This window comes from Acanthochromis polyacanthus, chromosome 20, assembly GCF_021347895.1.
Source record: "Acanthochromis polyacanthus isolate Apoly-LR-REF ecotype Palm Island chromosome 20, KAUST_Apoly_ChrSc, whole genome shotgun sequence".
Classification (NCBI taxonomy): domain Eukaryota; kingdom Metazoa; phylum Chordata; class Actinopteri; family Pomacentridae; genus Acanthochromis; species Acanthochromis polyacanthus.
Window position 1 is genome coordinate 11,615,321 of NC_067132.1, and position 16,743 is coordinate 11,632,063.

The window sequence follows — 16,743 nt, forward strand, 5'->3', positions numbered from 1 at the left end:
ATTTAAATTTTTTTTCTTAGAGGAATCCCTCAAATTCATTAAATCATTAACAGATTGTTGACTTTAACAGTTGAGAACAGATCAATTATTCGATAAATTGTTGCAGCTCCGGTTCATAATACGGTGTATTGCTCTCTTTAGCATCAATAAATGCTTGCAGTCTACAAAATGATAGTTGTGGATGAGGTCGGTTATTTTCTCGGGTGCCAAAGCTGCTCATTCTTCTTGGCAGAGACCTTCCATATCCCGTAAATTCTTGGGTCGTCCTGCTTGAACTGCAAGTTGGAGATTTGTGCCTCAGTGATGCTGAAGTCTGGATACTGCGATGGCTACTCTAGAACCTTCACTGTTTTTCACTTCAGCCATCGAAGGGTCGAGTTGTGGTTTTGGATCATTGTCATGTTGGAAAGTTCAAGTGCTTCCCATGCGCAGCTTCCTGGCTGATGAACCCAAATTGTCCTCCAGTATTTTCTAATAACATGCTGCATTTACTTTGCCATCAATTTTGCCTAAATTCCCTGTGCGGCTATAGCTCACACGCCCCCAAAACAGAGATCCACCTTCAGACTTAACAGTAGGGATGTTGTACTTTTTCTCATAGCCCGTGTTGTTTATAGTTTTGAGCATAAAATTCCATTTTGGTGTCATCGCTCAAATGTGTTGCGCTCCAGAAGTATAGAAGCTTGTCTAGGTGCTGTTTGGCACATTTTAAGTAAGCTGTTTTGTGGTGTTGGTGCAACCGTGTAGTCCATTTTTGTTCACGTATCTCTTTTTGTGCTTCTTGAAAGAGCCACACTGCTTTTTCCAGAGAGGTATTTGTATTTCAGCTGATGTTGCATGTGGTGTTTTCTTTGTATCTTGACCAATTTTCCTGACAGCTGTGGTTGAAATCTTTTTTGGTCTACCTTACCATGTCTTGGTATCAAAAGAACTCTTCATTTTCCACGTCTCTATCAGCGTTTCAATCTTTTTGTATTCTTTGCCTGATGTATTAAGTTTTTAAATTTTCCTCACAAAGCCTTTGACAGTACTTTTCTCTCTGTATGGCTCAGTACCCAACAAAGTCTGTGTAGTTTTGGATGAAAAGTACAGGAGTCTGTCATTTACACCCACAATTACATGCAAACTTCCCTTTATCACCATTTAAACTTGTATGTGTCAACTTGTGTGCAAAATATTCAAGGGTATTTTGGTCAGCTTTATGATTTTAAAAGGTCACACACAGTTTTAAGAAAAGACATGGCTTCATCTGATCATATATGAAAAAATAAAAGAAAGATTCTGTGCATGATCAGTCATGTTGTGCAAAAAAAATGGCAGCTATTTCAGAAATGCTGTCAGGAGTATTTAAATTTATGAGCACAACTGTTTTCACACCACCTAAAATTCAAACACACACACTTGCACACAAACACACCTCCCACAGCTGCACGGCCGCCACTGGCTGTTACAGTTAGCGTCTTACAGGGCCCCCCTCGGCACTGATTTGAATAATTCACTTATGGCCTTTTGTGATCCCGAGGGGCTCTATGGGCCCCCCAGGCCGGCAGAGTCCAACTCCACTCACGCGAGTTCAGTGTCTGTGGCACGAGAGGCCAGGCAGGGACAAAGCCAGCGTCATGCCTTTGATTCAAGCAACTAATGAGTTAGCTGTGAGGATGCTAAACGCATACGGCGGCTTCTCCATTCATGGTTCTCGACACATACAAGGGATTAGCATGGCTGGGCTGTCGCACTAGTTAACAGCCATTGTGTTGCTGATAAGTGCAGAGGGGGCAAACACACATGCAAGAGGGTGGGAGAGTGAGCTGACATGCAACTAATGTGCAATTTAATATGGAATCACTGGGCGAGTAATTGCTATATGTTAGCTGCAGAATAGGGAATGTAACACCGTTTAACCTAAAAAAATGTATGCAACCAGCTCCAGTGGGAATTTTCTTCACAACTTGTGGGGATAAAAATGATCTCAACAATTTTATTAATGTGGTTTTAGCAGTGATTTTAATTATAATAATTGAAACTTTGGAGAAAAAAGTACTTCAGCTTCTGCCAGTTTTCATGGAAACCATTTAGTCACCGATCAAATCAAAGATAACGCAAGATAATGGATGTTTTAAAATTGAACTGCTTGTTAAAAAGGTACAGGAGAATATAAATTTGGAAAACTGTAAACTATTTTTGATGCAAAAAGAGAAAATTGTTAAATTTGGCAATTTCATTCCCACACAATAAAAGTCTAGCGCCAGAAATAACTTTACCCAATATCCATTGGTAGAAAACAGTTGGATCAAAAACAAATACTGTCATTCAAAGTACCCGCAAACCTATTTTTGTCAGATTCTGCTCACATTAAACCAACAGGGTTTTTGCATGCCAAAATAAAGGAAAGGAATGTTAAGACCCTGAGCACAGACATTAGGTTAATCATAACAATGAGAACGCATTAACATTTACACTGGAAATGTATGAAGCAGCCATACATCTACCTTTGTATATAGAACTCATAGCACGGAAATACAGACATCGCATGTGGAGGAAAGAGGAAGAAGAAAAGCCTGAGCACTGGCATTTAGCCTGATCACGCACTCTTCATGAAGCACATGGAGATGAGAGGTGATTTTCTTTCACAGAGGTCAGTGAAACAAACAGAAGGGAAGAACCCCATAGGGAGGAAGAAGGGGAAAGGAGGAAGAAAGAGAGACACAAATGTGAGTTATGGTCAGGGCTTAAGAAGAAAAAAGAAAAGAGGAGTGAGAGAAGGGGTAACAGGATGGATCTGTACCCTCATTTGAAGATGATAATCATGCATAAGAGCAAATTTTCTCTGCTTCAATAGCAGGCACGCACACACAGATTGGGACGCTGTGAACCATTATCTCCCTGGATAATCCTAATCAATACACATCACTAGATCTTATAAAGATTTAGTGATGTGTGTTGTTGATAAAACTGATGAGAAGCCCAAATGATCAACTGAACAGTCAAAAAAAATCATGAGAACTTGACCTGCTGGCTGCAGCTCTGGTTAGTCTGTGTCACGAAAGCTGAAGGGACGCTTTTGTCCAGAAAAACATGCAATTTGCAGCGTCGCCGTATAATCTCCTACTCTTGTTTTACTCATAGAAAGTCTTGAAATCCAACAGCTTGGGATGAACTGGAGATTTCGTGCCACCATCACCAGTAAAGCACTGGCCAGTCTGTTTGTCTCCAGGCTTGATATGACATATGACATTTAACTGATATGATGGGCTGATGGGAGGACATCCTTGCATCCGTTGGGCTTTGGTGCATTGTGTGCTGGAGGAATCAAATGTACAATCGTGCTGCACAGATAAGACAATCAGAAATCACCATGCATGCACTGATTCACAGTTTGTCGAGTTAGTACTAATTACCCAAAAAGTTTACCAGATTCCTACCTTCTAGTCCCTCTAACACTGTAATTGGGTCAAACAACAGGGGCGAAAGAAAAGGTCAAAAGGTCTGACCTTCGTAGGGTTTGAGTGTTCAACTTTATAAAATGTTTAAACAGATGTAACAAATGGGTTAATGAGCTGTGCAGCCAAGCACTTAGTCATAACCTGGGAGCACATGATACTTGAACCCCATGCCGACATGAACAGGGTCCTCGAAAGCACCAGTTCAGCCAGATTCTTGTGCAATGGTTAGAAAACAAGATTATGAGGCAATGCTAACAGCACTATGACAGTTGTGCTTTGAAATAATTGCTAAATTTAGCAGGCTACCATGCTCGAGATGATAATGTTGGCATTCAGACATTCAGCAGGTATAATGTTTACCAAGATCACCATGTTAATTCATCAACTCAGCCTAAACATAAAGCACAGCTGAATCTAATGGGAACGTTGATAGATTTTTAAGGATAGACTTAAACAGACTTCTAAAGATGGATCAACCCTCTGTGTGGCCACCCTTAGGTTTTCTGAAGAGTAGCTCTGGTTGTCACTGTCTTGGCAGTGCCTAACTCCTCTTAACTCCCACAAACAAGAGTGAGCAAAAAGGTGGAACATGAGTGGAACTGAGGTGGGTCGTTGACTGTTCTTTAACGGTACCCACCTCTCACTCATTGTAGCCACATCTGTAATTATGATGAAATTTAAGCTAGCAGAAGAAGTTATTTAAGAAATCCATCCCTTGTAGAGTTGTCATGACAATAATTATAACCTACAGAAACCGAAACCATTTTTTGTACCAGGCTTTAACCATGTTCTTTCTGCAGTAAAGCTGGGCATTTTAACTTGGAGATCCATGGGGATCGACTCACTTCTGGAGTCTGAATCAAGTGGTCATTCAAAAGAAAAACTGCAGGTTTTGGCACTTCCCCACTGGATTTATTTTTTCAGCTTCATACTTTTCTGCTTGCTGCAAACATATCTGGACATAAATCAAAGCATTGTAAAAGTCAATTATTTGCCTTGATGATGTTGTCAGATGAAAAGTGACAGAATCATCAAAGTCAGTCGGATTGATCTTGTGTGGAGAGCGATTATCTGCACCAAACAGTGAATCAACTGGCAGATCGATGGCCCTAAAATACAACCAACTACAGAGCTATACATCCAGTGTAGCTAGAAAGTAATGAAAACATGATATACATACTCTTTATCTGACCTTTCCTTCTCATTTTCTTTGGTATTTCACTGTTTTCAGCTTTAGAATACAGACAATACTTATTTATTATCACAGTTTGAAACAAGTGGCTTATCATGATGTAGGAAGAACATCTGCAGATTTACTCAGTATAAACTAATAAGGACAGTACCTCTGTTTTCTCTCTAAATACATATTGTACACAAATACATAGGAAGTGGATCTTGTGTACCCATATACTGTGATGGCTGATATAGGATGAAACTAGGCCAATGTAGCACAGAATAGATAAGTATATAAGAAAAATGTAAGAGCAGATGAGTGATGAGTTTAGAGAGCTAACATCCATAGATGTGTACTGCAGCGGGCTTAAAAGGTCAAAGACAAGGCAAACAAGCTGTCAGTACTATTTGAAAGCATTATTTAAGAATGGGTACAGCTGTGGCTTGCAGTCTGTGATTCACTGGACATTTCAAAAGCGAAAGCATTTCTTTATGAAATTCAGGCAACAACAGTAAATTGACCACATCTTGACCTTTCTATTGCCAAACCTTTTCACTTCATTTATAATCCGTGCGGCTTGCTGATACGTCCTGGCCTCTGCCCTACCATCTTGTCTGCCTTTGGCTTCCAGAGAATTAGGGAAGGAAAAAGTGTGGGGTCACTGAGAGTTTAGTAAACACAAAGTCTGTCTATAATGTGACCTGATACACATTTTCACCCCTGAGCAAAGAATCTTTTCAGAAGCTGCTATCACGCTGCAGCACTTCCCTCTTTAGGAAATCAAATGGTCTGCACTTACACTGGGTTGATTAGATACAGAGTTGACATGAAAATGATTAATCCAAATAGCGGTGAAGAGGGGGCTTACATCCATGAAATTCTTTTAAATTAGCAGATGATCGAATAAGGATCTACACTGATTTTGTCTTCTTCCATCCTTCCCCTATTTCACGAGGGTGGGTTAGTTACAAAACCGTCTCCTGTCTGCTGGCTGACGTCACGAATCGTGTATGGTTGGCGTGAGTCTGTGGGCTCTTCGGCGTTTCTCTTCCTCTTTTATTATAGCTCAGCCAGCAGTTAGACTCAGACAACACACATATTGAAACTGCCTCACACACTTTTGCCAATTAGCAACGCAGATGTACAGCAAAGATCTAAGCGCCGACGGCTGTTTGGAGTTTGGTTTTGCAGCGTGTTGATCACCATGTCACGTAACCAAACTTGGCATTGATTGGTATACTTGCACTGAAGCCTCTCATCACATTTGTTTGTGTCTGCATGTGTGTGTTCCCACAACCTGTCAACACCTTGAGTGGACTGACAGCTATGAGTGAAGGTGGGGTTTTAATTGAGGGCTTCCAGACTCACACATTTATAAATATACCTCGCTGCGATGTGGATACATTTACACCAGGGGCATTTATATTTGGCCGTGAGATTTGTTTTGGTGGTAACATTAGGGGCTGCTATGATATATTGCAAGACGCTGATGGTTTTCAGGATTATTTACTCAAAGCGAAGCAGTTCTGCACTGAAGTCATCTGAATGGTTTTCAGGTTGTTGATGTCTCACGGGGAGCAATTTGCAGGTCTTTGTTTTCACTAATTTCGGAAAAATGCTCTGCACTGTGTTGACTGGCCTGTGTATGTGTGTGCGTGTATCTAAACTGATGCATATCAACTTTAGATATACACTGCTGTTCAAAAGTTTGGGGTCGCCCAGACAATTTCATGTTTTCCATCAAAACTGTCACTTTGATTCATGTGCTAACATAACTGCATAAGGGTTTTCTAATCGTCAATGAGCCTTTAAACATCATTAGCTAACACAATGTAGCATTAGAACACAGGAGTGACGGTTGCTGGAAATGTTCCTCTGTACCCCCATGGAGATATCCCATTAAAATCAGCCTTTTCCAGCTAGAATAGCCATTTACCACATTAACAATGAATACACTGTCTTTCTGACTATCTGCACTGAAAGAAAATGCCTTTCTTTCCAAAATAAGGACATTTCTAAATGACCCCAAACTTAATAGTTACACTTACAATATTCCCAACTAAAGAGCATAACAGACCCCCCACTGCACTGCAGGATACCATGTCACTAGCTGTGTTTTCAGAATGTATTTTTTAATGCATTTTGACTCATCGCATTGGAAAAGCTTAATAATTTTGCAACAAAGTGGTTTTTGACTTTGCAACAGGTGACGGAAACAGTTTTATAAAAAGGTCTGATGTAGCAAACATTTAACTCATGACTTCCACCTCTTTGCCTCTGGACAGCATGAAACATGGCCCGCAACTGCTGACTTTAAAAAATAGTTACAACTTGTGTGATTGAAAACAGTTCCTGAGGACTTCTCTTCTCTCTGTCGTAGATGGCCAAAGTTTTGTTTCCTCTTCTTCTCCGAGGATCTTTGCCAGTTGGCAAACAACTGGTTTCAATTCCGGGTTCTACTATTTTATTACTGCCTTACGTACGGTAGTGGATACCGCCATCTTCTGATAACACTATGCTGCCTAGTTCATTTGCTCAAAGGCAGTTAATGAAAGCCACTTCAAATTCACTCAACAATTTTATGGAAACTACATGAATGTAACTAGTGCTCCAAAGATATCGCGGCCTGCATTAGCATCTTGCTAACCGTGGCTCAGGCAGCAGGTCTAAAGGTCAATGGTTTGATCCTCAGCATCGTCCCTTGAAGCTTTTAAAAATTTGGCTAGATAGCAAGCTAGCAAGAGCAGAGCACACTAGGAAATGATTGGAGTTATAGTTTCAGTTTGTGATTTTTTTGACATCAAAAGTTGGGGAAGAATTCACATGATCCATGGTCACAGCAAAAAAGACTTGACAAGAGCCCCTCTACCGCTTTGAATTTCCTTGCAATTTCTTGGAGAAAAACGTTTTTTCACGCCATGGCGAGGCAAAATGTCACACCGACACGGTATCTTCTAGTGGACCGGTGGGTCTGTTACACACTTAAATGTGAACCTGGGCTGAATATTCGACATGGTAAAAGGCATAAACTTTCTCAGCCCAACTCACAGTGGTGACAGAGTTATTACTTGACCCTGAGAAATGACGACAGACAGAAAAAGAACGTGCCTCAGCTTCTGCTCAATTAACCATTAATTTCTAGTAGAGGAGTACAGCAGTCGAGCAAAACAGATAAATGCAGATGCCAAAAGCTAAACGCTAGTCATAAATGTTGTTCTAAAATCAAATAAAAGTTCTGCCTGTTCGGGTGAGATCAGTTCCTCGTATATAGTGAGTAATTTGTAGTCAAAATTAGACAAGTTATTGAGAGTTTGTGTGAGTGTTTAACCTGGGGGTTTTAACAATATGAAGTGTTAATTAACACCTTTGAAACTTAACCTATTTGACTGAAAAACACTAAATCTAAACTAAATAAACTTTAATTTTGTTTTCAGTGTTTCATATTTGGAGCAGAGACTGAACAAAATGAAAAGAAGGGAAAACATGCAAAAAAAAAAATCCAAAACACGCAGAGCAGACTGAGTAATATGAAGATCCATGAAAACAAACTGCTGTGAGTCAGTACTGGCATGCTGGAAGAGATGAAGGACACATTCTTTATATGTGATTCCAGGAGGGACGATGAGGACAGAGAGGGAGACAGATACGGGCAATGAAAATACATAAGGATCAGTGCCAATGCTTCTTTTTTCCAGGGGTGTGATGGGGAATCTGATCGCGGTGACACAAGGTTCAAGAACTTTGATGGTGACAGATTAGCTTCTGTTGAATTTCACGGATGGACAGAGTCAAAATAGTCACCATGGCTTAGCAGAAAAACACGACACAAATAGACCTAAACCATTTTACTATAGCAGCTAGAGTTTCTGTAAGGCTGCGTTTTCTGCACAACAAAAGCAGGTTTCTACTTTTCATCACGGACTAATAGCAGGGGTTCTTCAATGGTAATCTTTCCAGCAAAGAGCCAACTGAAACTTTTCCAACTATTCTGGGGATTTAAAGTTTACAATGACACTTTACAGTTTCTCAGAGAGCTCATGTTTGCTTTATCAGAGACAGACAAAGAGAGGGGAACGTGGCTGCAACAGACAACCAACCACAAGCTGCACTCCAACTTGCAAGGATGTGACCACAATACAAGCAAAACACGGCCCACAGAAGGAGCACACTGATGCTTGACATTTTTTTGACAAACATGTCGTGCCAAGGGCGAGTAGAGCGCATTAGTATGAGTTACATCAGCTGACACAGAGACGATTACAGTGCAACACATTAGCCTTATTTACATGGCGATGGGAAGGTCTGTCCTTTATTATGTGTCCTTCAGACTCTCAACGTTTAAAATTTCCAGCTGATTCTAATCACAAACTCTGTTAACTTCTACTGTTGTTAGTTTCAATTTGTATCAGCTCAAAGGGGGACTAAGGATAAGGGAGACAAGAAAACAAAAGGAGGCTGATTGAAGAGCATAAATCTTTGTGACATCCAGTTGCTTCATTTATTAATTATTATTAGATATCAGAAGTGCTTTCAGGTCACAGAAATGAAAAAAACTGTCCCCTGTTTAAGCGATAATTAAATCAATTTAAAAAAGAACAATTTCCCTTAAAGACTTGCCTTAAACTACATAATCGCTTGAAAACTATGGGAGCGACCTGATTAAAATTTAGAGACAAAGAATAGTCTACTTTCAAATAATGAGGTATAAAAGCGGCGTAACAATCACACAGAACAGACTCTAAAAACACATATACACCGGAGGAGAAATACAGACAATCGGGCCAGAAAGACAAACGAGGAGGGATAGTTAATCCTAAGGGTAAATATTTAACAAGCTCAGCAATTACAGTGAGGGCAGAGACCTAACATGGAAGAGAAGGGAATTACAGCCTGCTGACTGTCAACACACACACACACACACGTACACACACACGTACACGTACACACACATGGACCTGCCTGATTGGGCATCTGCCGAAAAATTTTAGTGACCTAAAATAAAATTTCAATGAAAAACATGAGACACAGAGTTCCACACAGCCTGTAGGCTACAAACTGATGACTTTTGTTTCTGTCTTCTTGTTATTTTTTTGTTGCTTTTTTCTTTTAAAGGAGAGGTTTGCCCCTCTGGACTTGCAGCCCGTTTTCACTGGCTCTGCAAACTTTATTAGAGCCGTGGTTTATGTAAACGTGAATATACGCATTTCTATGCAGCAGCAGAAATACTATAAAAAATTAAGACTAAGAAGTGAATGATATGTTCACAGTTACGTTTTTAGTCTCCAGTCGTGTCCTAAGGGACTTTTGAAAAGTCTTCCATACATTTTATTCAGCCTATAATAAAAGAGAAATGTGTACTCAGTGGGGCTTTCCATTTCCAATAAAAAATCCAAATATACATCTTTGTGAAAACTTGGGTTTTCTTTTAGACCAGTGCGTATTTGCAACCTTCAAGCAGAATAAATAAAGACTAAATAAAAGTCAATATAAAAATAATAAAGTGCGCAATATTTATGATTATTTTTCTGCAGCGGGGAGCATGTAAAACAGCACATGGAGTCATTGGAGGTCATGTGTGCTCATAAACACATTGTGATCACATGGAATATGAAGATCAAGGGAAACTTGGTGAGGTGAACCTCAGTCTGATGTTACTTTTTATTGACACACACAGACGCACACAGCCTAAGGGTTTATTTGCATAAAGTGCATAGGTACACACTCCTAGTGGGCTCCACCCTTGTGTAGTCACGCAACAGAGACAACTGGCAGAATCTCAGGGAGCTTCCAAAACCACCTGCTTCATGATTTTATTCCTCTGTTGTTGCCGCTCTAAACCTTTTAACTCACTGTGTACAAGATATCTATAAGTGTTTTATATTAAGTCAATAAACATATGTTTCATAAACTTTTAAAAAATATAAGATAGAGTCCAAACTGCAGTCAAATCTCATATCCACTCAACTAACTGCATCAGTCATGACTCAATAGTACCTTCACACAGTCCCCCTGGTGGACAAAAAGCTTAACTGCATCTGAAAAACCTTCATTATTCCTCTATGAAACGAAGGCAAACGAAACCCAAAGCTGCAGGTTTCATAACATGTTTTCTGTCAATGACTCACTGTTCAAAAAAAAAAAAGACAGACAATTATGACTGGTGTTCTAAACCACAGGAAGGATGTGGATGTGTACTTGTTGCTCATCTTAGATTTATCTGGAAACACTCCGGCCACCTTTCATGTTGAAATATCAGAGGAGAAAATGCTATTGTGAGAAACAAGTTCCTAAAGGAGAGGGGGAGGGCAGAGATTCCAGATGCATATAGAACCAAATCCCTCATGTTCCACTCTAATTAATCTCATTAGTACAGCATCAAAAGAGAGCTAAGCTGGTCACTACTACCACTGATAACAAGGCATCCAGCAGAGGCAGCAAACAAACAGAAGCTTTGGAATGAATGCAGAAGAGATGGTCTTAAAATATTCCAGATAAATGCCACCTTTACTGTTGTTTTCAAAAAGATTGCTGCAACTTCCAGCCATAAGACTGGTCCAGAAAGCCTCTGGTAGCTGTTGGCACTGCCAGGCAATACCACTGCTCACTTTCAACAGCTTCTACACACCTTTCAACACTTACAGCAGCTTCCCACACAAAATTGAATCTTGTCCATTTTCCAATCATTCCCTTCGCAGGCCTCACTCGCCACTGACAATCCCCAGCATCGGTCTACATCGAAGCAGCGGTTGCCGTCTTTACCTCTGCGTGAGGTCTTATCCAGGAACGACACCTTTAATAAGTCCGATTAGCACCTGTACTGCTAGTTTGCGTGATGGCTAAGCTAAATGAGCATTGAAATAACTCAGGGTATGTGTGTGTAAAAGTTGCATGACTGCAGCCAACAGGATGCCAGTTGTTGGGTGCCATGCCAAACCAAGGCGGCGGATGATGGAGATTAAGAGTACTGTAAGGATCAGGAGAGGAGAAGGTGAAAGAGGAGAGCCACATGTGCTTGAGGAGGACATGGCTGCACAGCTCTCAGATCGTCAGACCCTTCCAAATCCCTCTGCCAACTTCTCCGAGAAAACAGCTTTACATGAGAATTTTCTTTCAACCCCCAGGACTAGGACAGCAGTGAACCTCAGAGGACCTCTCCTCTCCTCTCCTCTGCTCTCTCTTTTATCCTCTTTTATCACATGAGTTTTCCCTTGCAAAGCAGAGGGAGTGATTCTTTTTTATTTCTTAATAAGAAAAGCACCTCTTGTTTCTAGAGCTGTCACATCCAGCTGTGCCAGTAGCCTCTGCGTTGATAAGGCAGCTGCCAAGGCCACCGGCAACAAAATCCGTTCTGAGGCAGCGCATGAATATTTGAAGCGGATTGTGGAGCAATGCGGGGAGACGGAGGGAGGCGGCCGACGAACAGCGGGGGGGTGGGAAGACAAGAGTAGACCTCAATATAATTGCATGTGACTAAAAGACACAAGGGGATAATAAGGATTTGGAGTGGATGAACAGACAAAAACACAAACAGTTCCTCCTATCTACAAACTATCTTTAAACTGTAAATCACCCTCAGCAGCTAAATGAAACCTATAATTGGAAATGTTTCCTAAAAAACAATGTGAGAAGATAAAGAAGAGGAGTCTTATCTTTTATCTCAATTCAAGCCTAAAAGTGCCAGACAGAAAAAGTTCATAAGTTTCTACAAAACTACTGAAAAAAAAAACTGTGCAAAGAAAGGCAATACAGATTAATTTTGCACAGAAAATAAATAAGCAGCTACTTAAGTGCATTTGACCATCAGTCACAGAGAAAAAGCATTGAACCAACACAGTCTGCAAGTGGGAGAGTATTTTTACAGCTCCTAATCAATATTTGTGAATGCTATTGAATATCTTTAAAGTGACCATTTCCAAGCATAAACATTATGTAGTTTCCACTCGACTGCAACCATGTGATTATTTACTACTTATGGGACTATTGCTACTACAAACAATACGACTATTAACATATGTTTGGATACTTATGTAGAATCATACCGAAACGCTGCTGTAGAATCAACACTCTAGACTAAACTGAGTCACATCCTCATATCAGAGGTTAAAGCAAACACTATATCAAAGGTATTTATCAGTCTAAGCCATATTAAATCAGCAGCTTCCTAGTAACTCAAAGCCACACACACTAACACTCACATAAACAAAATGTCCACAAACAAAAGTTATTTTCTGACCTCCTTTACCTTGGAAGAAACTCTTGACGCGGAGGTAGGAAACTGCAAGGCGCAGCACTGACAGCTTGTCCAGCTTAGAGATCACATCCGGCGGGAACGGCAGCAGGCTGGCCAGCCGGTCCAGTTCAGCATTCAGCCTGTCCCGGTGCCGCTTGGACGGGTTGGTTTTCTCACTGGCAGATGACGGCTTCCTGATGAGAGACAGACAGGGCTCAGAGGGAATCATCCAGCATGTGCGTGTCGATAGACGTGTGAAAATCACAAGTCATGTGCTGGAATAAAAGTTGTTTCAGAAACTTAATCGTGCAACTTTTCACACACTGGACTTCACGGAGCAGCAGAGCAACAAGTAGTAAAACAAGAGCAGCACACAGAGAGAGGGATTAACACGTCTAACTTCACTTGTTGTGTTCTGCTACTCGTAGTTTCCATCTGATTCACATAACATAACACAGAACTTTCTATAAAGTTAACACGGCAAAAGAACTTCAATAATAAAATTAATTACCGTTCATATAAATATTCTAAATTGTAAACTGTGTAAGTAAGAGGAAGTATTTAATGTGCGAACCACAAAAGTGTCCAAACACTCTCATGTCAACTCATTTTCTGGGTTAAAAGTAAAGCAAAGCCAGACTCAGGACTTTGTTTGCTTTTATTATTATTATTACATGACTTTCTGAGAAAGTACTGGTCTGACTTATTTATTTTAGTTTTGAAACAGATATCCAATAAGTAATTTTTTACCTCATTATGATGACAAAAAACTACAGGACTCCGATTCGTCTAAGTCTGATTTGTGTATGGCAACCAGTGCAACTTCCAAACACAAGCAGAAACACACAACCAAATAAACAACGCTGCACACAAGTCCGTCTTTCTTTAAACTCGGCTTTCCCAAATCCACCGTTCACCTCACTGAGTGTTGCTTTCCCTGAAGCAAAAGTTTCATGCAAAAGTTGTTTTTTTCCCTACAGAAGGACAAAGCAAATTATTGAGATGTCAGTCTCTATAAAATATCTGTACAGGCTGACATGAATCCTGCAGTTTTACATAAATGTAAAATCAGACCTTCTTAGCGACTCCCGATATTAGAGGTATCGGACAGACGGCACAATCCGTCCCTCTGCCGCAGAACATTAAACACTCTTTAGGCACAAAGTTATTTGTGTATTTTAGTATGCTGCACCACAGCTTCACCAGCTGAACTTAACGTGATCCACATATGTTATGACCAGCTCAAATTTCCACAGCTGAGAGTTTCTCTTTATGTCCAGCGAGGCCGAATACTTCTGTATGAATGGTTTTACTTTGTTTAATGCTGATGACCCGGCAAGTCATCATATTTTACTCTTGTTACAACTGGAAAAGTGTGTAAAGAAATACCTGCAAATGTCAAAGTTTGATTAGAACATTCGGTTAAAGTTTAAACCAGAAGTTGCAAAAATAAAAAGCTTCATTTTAATATCTAAAAAACAAAAGATAATTTAACTTGTATGTAAAAGTCCGGTAAAGTTTAGTGGCACAAGCAGCAAGGCGACAGACTATATTAAGATCCTCACACAGTATCGGTTTGATGTGGCAAAGATTTCCTTTCAGATCAGCAGCGAAGGCAGGGCAAAACATGAAAACTTTATAAATGCCACAAGCCTTGTTAAATTACCACTTCCCTCTTTGCAAACTTATATAACCTGCTAGTCAATATTCATGACTCCAGCTAACAAGTTTGTCCAAAAATAGTGTGTCCTCTCATGTAAAAGCACTTAAAACAGCAGCAAACAGATGCAAACTGTGACTCCTACGGCTGCATACAGACATGCAAACTTTCAAAAAAAAAAACAAACAGACAGTCTGCGGCTAAAACTTGCAACAGCTGACATTTAGGGACCAATGAGGCGAAAAAACTAAACTTACTGATCATTTTTTCTATCTTGATACATTTCTTTAAATCATACATAACGGTAAAAGCCTTGTAATGAAATAACTTTACTTAACCAGCCAAAAATGCTATCATCTCTACAGCTAGATGTGATTGCAAGGTGTTTTTAGTGCTGTTTTTTAATTAAAACTATGACGCAACACCATTTATGCTCAGTATTAATCATAATCCTGAGAGAGGGGAAAGTTTTTTGCACACAATCAGGCGAAGGGAGACCCAAAAAAAAAAAAAAGCACCAGCAAATTTTGCAACCTGAGCAGGCACTGATTTAACAAATGCACCACATTAGAGACCAGCTCCTTAACTGTTTTTGGATGGGCTTCCTCCTCTTTCTGCCCGCATACATGCAGTCTCCCGGAGGGATCATGATCGTGCGCTCCGTGGAGGTAACAGGTGCGCTGCGGAAGAGAAACAGCAACTTTAACTTCAGGTGAAACTTTGCAACAGAAAAATGAGAAAGGGGGAGCAAAAAAAAACAAAAAACATGTTGAGACTCGCTGTTGTACATTATGTCACTGAAAGTCATTCCTTTGGGATCGAGTAGCCTTTGCAGTAAATCCAAGCATCCCTAAAATTAAGTAAATTACCTTAAAGTAATCCAATTAAGATGCTCTAAAATTAAAAACAAATGTAGGAATCTGCCAATTAAGATTTATTATAGGTATTATTGCTTGCTAATAATTGAGATTAAAATAAAAATAAATAACAGCTGGTGATAGTTAAATGCAAAAAAGTGCAAAAAGCATGCCGGACCCTTAAAAAAGCACCATGAATTAATAATGGCATTAAAAAATTTAAATCACACACTCACATAGAAAGAAAAAAAATGTGACAGATTACAGCACTAACCGAGAATATCCGTGGGCTTCAGTTAATTCCAGTATAGTGTTTGGCTGTTGAGTCACATTGACTTTACGCGCAGAGAAGAGATGCGTCTCCCAGGGTGCACAGACTGCGATAAATCCAAGATAAATGAAATAAAAGCGCAGAGAGTCCGGCGTGAGCTCCAAGCTGATGTTTTCATCAGCTCCGCACTGCTCGGGGCAGATGTTGGCTGATGCTTTATACCCAATTGAGTCGCCTTCACTTCCTCGCGTTTCAGGTGGCGGATTCCTCTGAATGATATGTCGAGTCCTTCGCACGCAACTCTCTGCCTCACAAACACGGCGGCAGCGCACACACAAACACACGCGAGGCTTATGCTGCTTTCAAGTGTCGTCCGTACATGGCGCTTTTGCATTTGTGCTTGCAGCCTACATTGTGTCCACGTCGTATTTAGCTTTTTTGTTCTTATCATGAAACAATGCTCTTCTATTTTCTGTTCCAAATTTCTATTTCTTGTTTAAAAATGTTAAATAGTTAGTTAGTCAGCATAATAGCGTCACTCTGTAGCCTGAACTAGCCACAACGTCAGTTCGGCTACAGGAAAAAAAAACGTTACCGACAACAGCTACATTCAACGTCGTGTTTGAATCATATCTGTGTGATCATGTGTATATTTTTCTGGTAAAAATACTTGAAATATGTGATAAGCGTGTAAATTTACGAGCTACACTTGAAAGTGGCAGTAGCCCAACCCGACCCGACCGCTCGCTCTCAGCTCGAGCCGAAGGGGAGGGATCACACACGGAGAGCAGCGGCAGCTCAGAGCCGCTCACTCACTCCGAGGCTGCCGGAGGTCGACGGTACTCACGGATCGAGGGGGGTTTTTACTGCCACAAACCTTTACGGAGACGCTTAAATTTCACACTGACGCCCGAGTACTCGAGTACAAAGCTGCGTTGGACCGGACCGGGCGTCTGAAAACTGATTTTGCGGATTCCAGACGGTTCTCTGGGACATTGTGTAGCAGCTGTGTCAAGTTTTCCACACACGTCAGGTTTGCACCGGAAGTAAGACTGCGCCTTCAAAACAAAATCAACAATGTGACGCGTATTAGATGTTTAAAATCGTC

At 40.5% G+C, this 16,743-nt stretch overlaps 1 protein-coding gene across 1 annotated transcript in view; it reads right to left on the minus strand.

The window, feature by feature from the left end:
- LOC110955320 (uncharacterized) overlaps nt 1-16,226 on the minus strand; it is a 75,894-nt gene extending 59,668 nt beyond the window's left edge. The window contains exons 1-3 of the mRNA XM_051940535.1: nt 15,639-16,226; nt 15,095-15,187; nt 12,860-13,041 (exon numbers count right to left, since the gene is read on the minus strand). Of these exons, the coding sequence (XP_051796495.1) occupies nt 12,860-13,041; nt 15,095-15,156 (244 nt within the window). The 5' untranslated portion in view covers nt 15,157-15,187; nt 15,639-16,226. The remainder of the gene's footprint in view (nt 1-12,859; nt 13,042-15,094; nt 15,188-15,638) is intronic.
- Between the last annotated feature and the right edge of the window lie 517 nt (nt 16,227-16,743).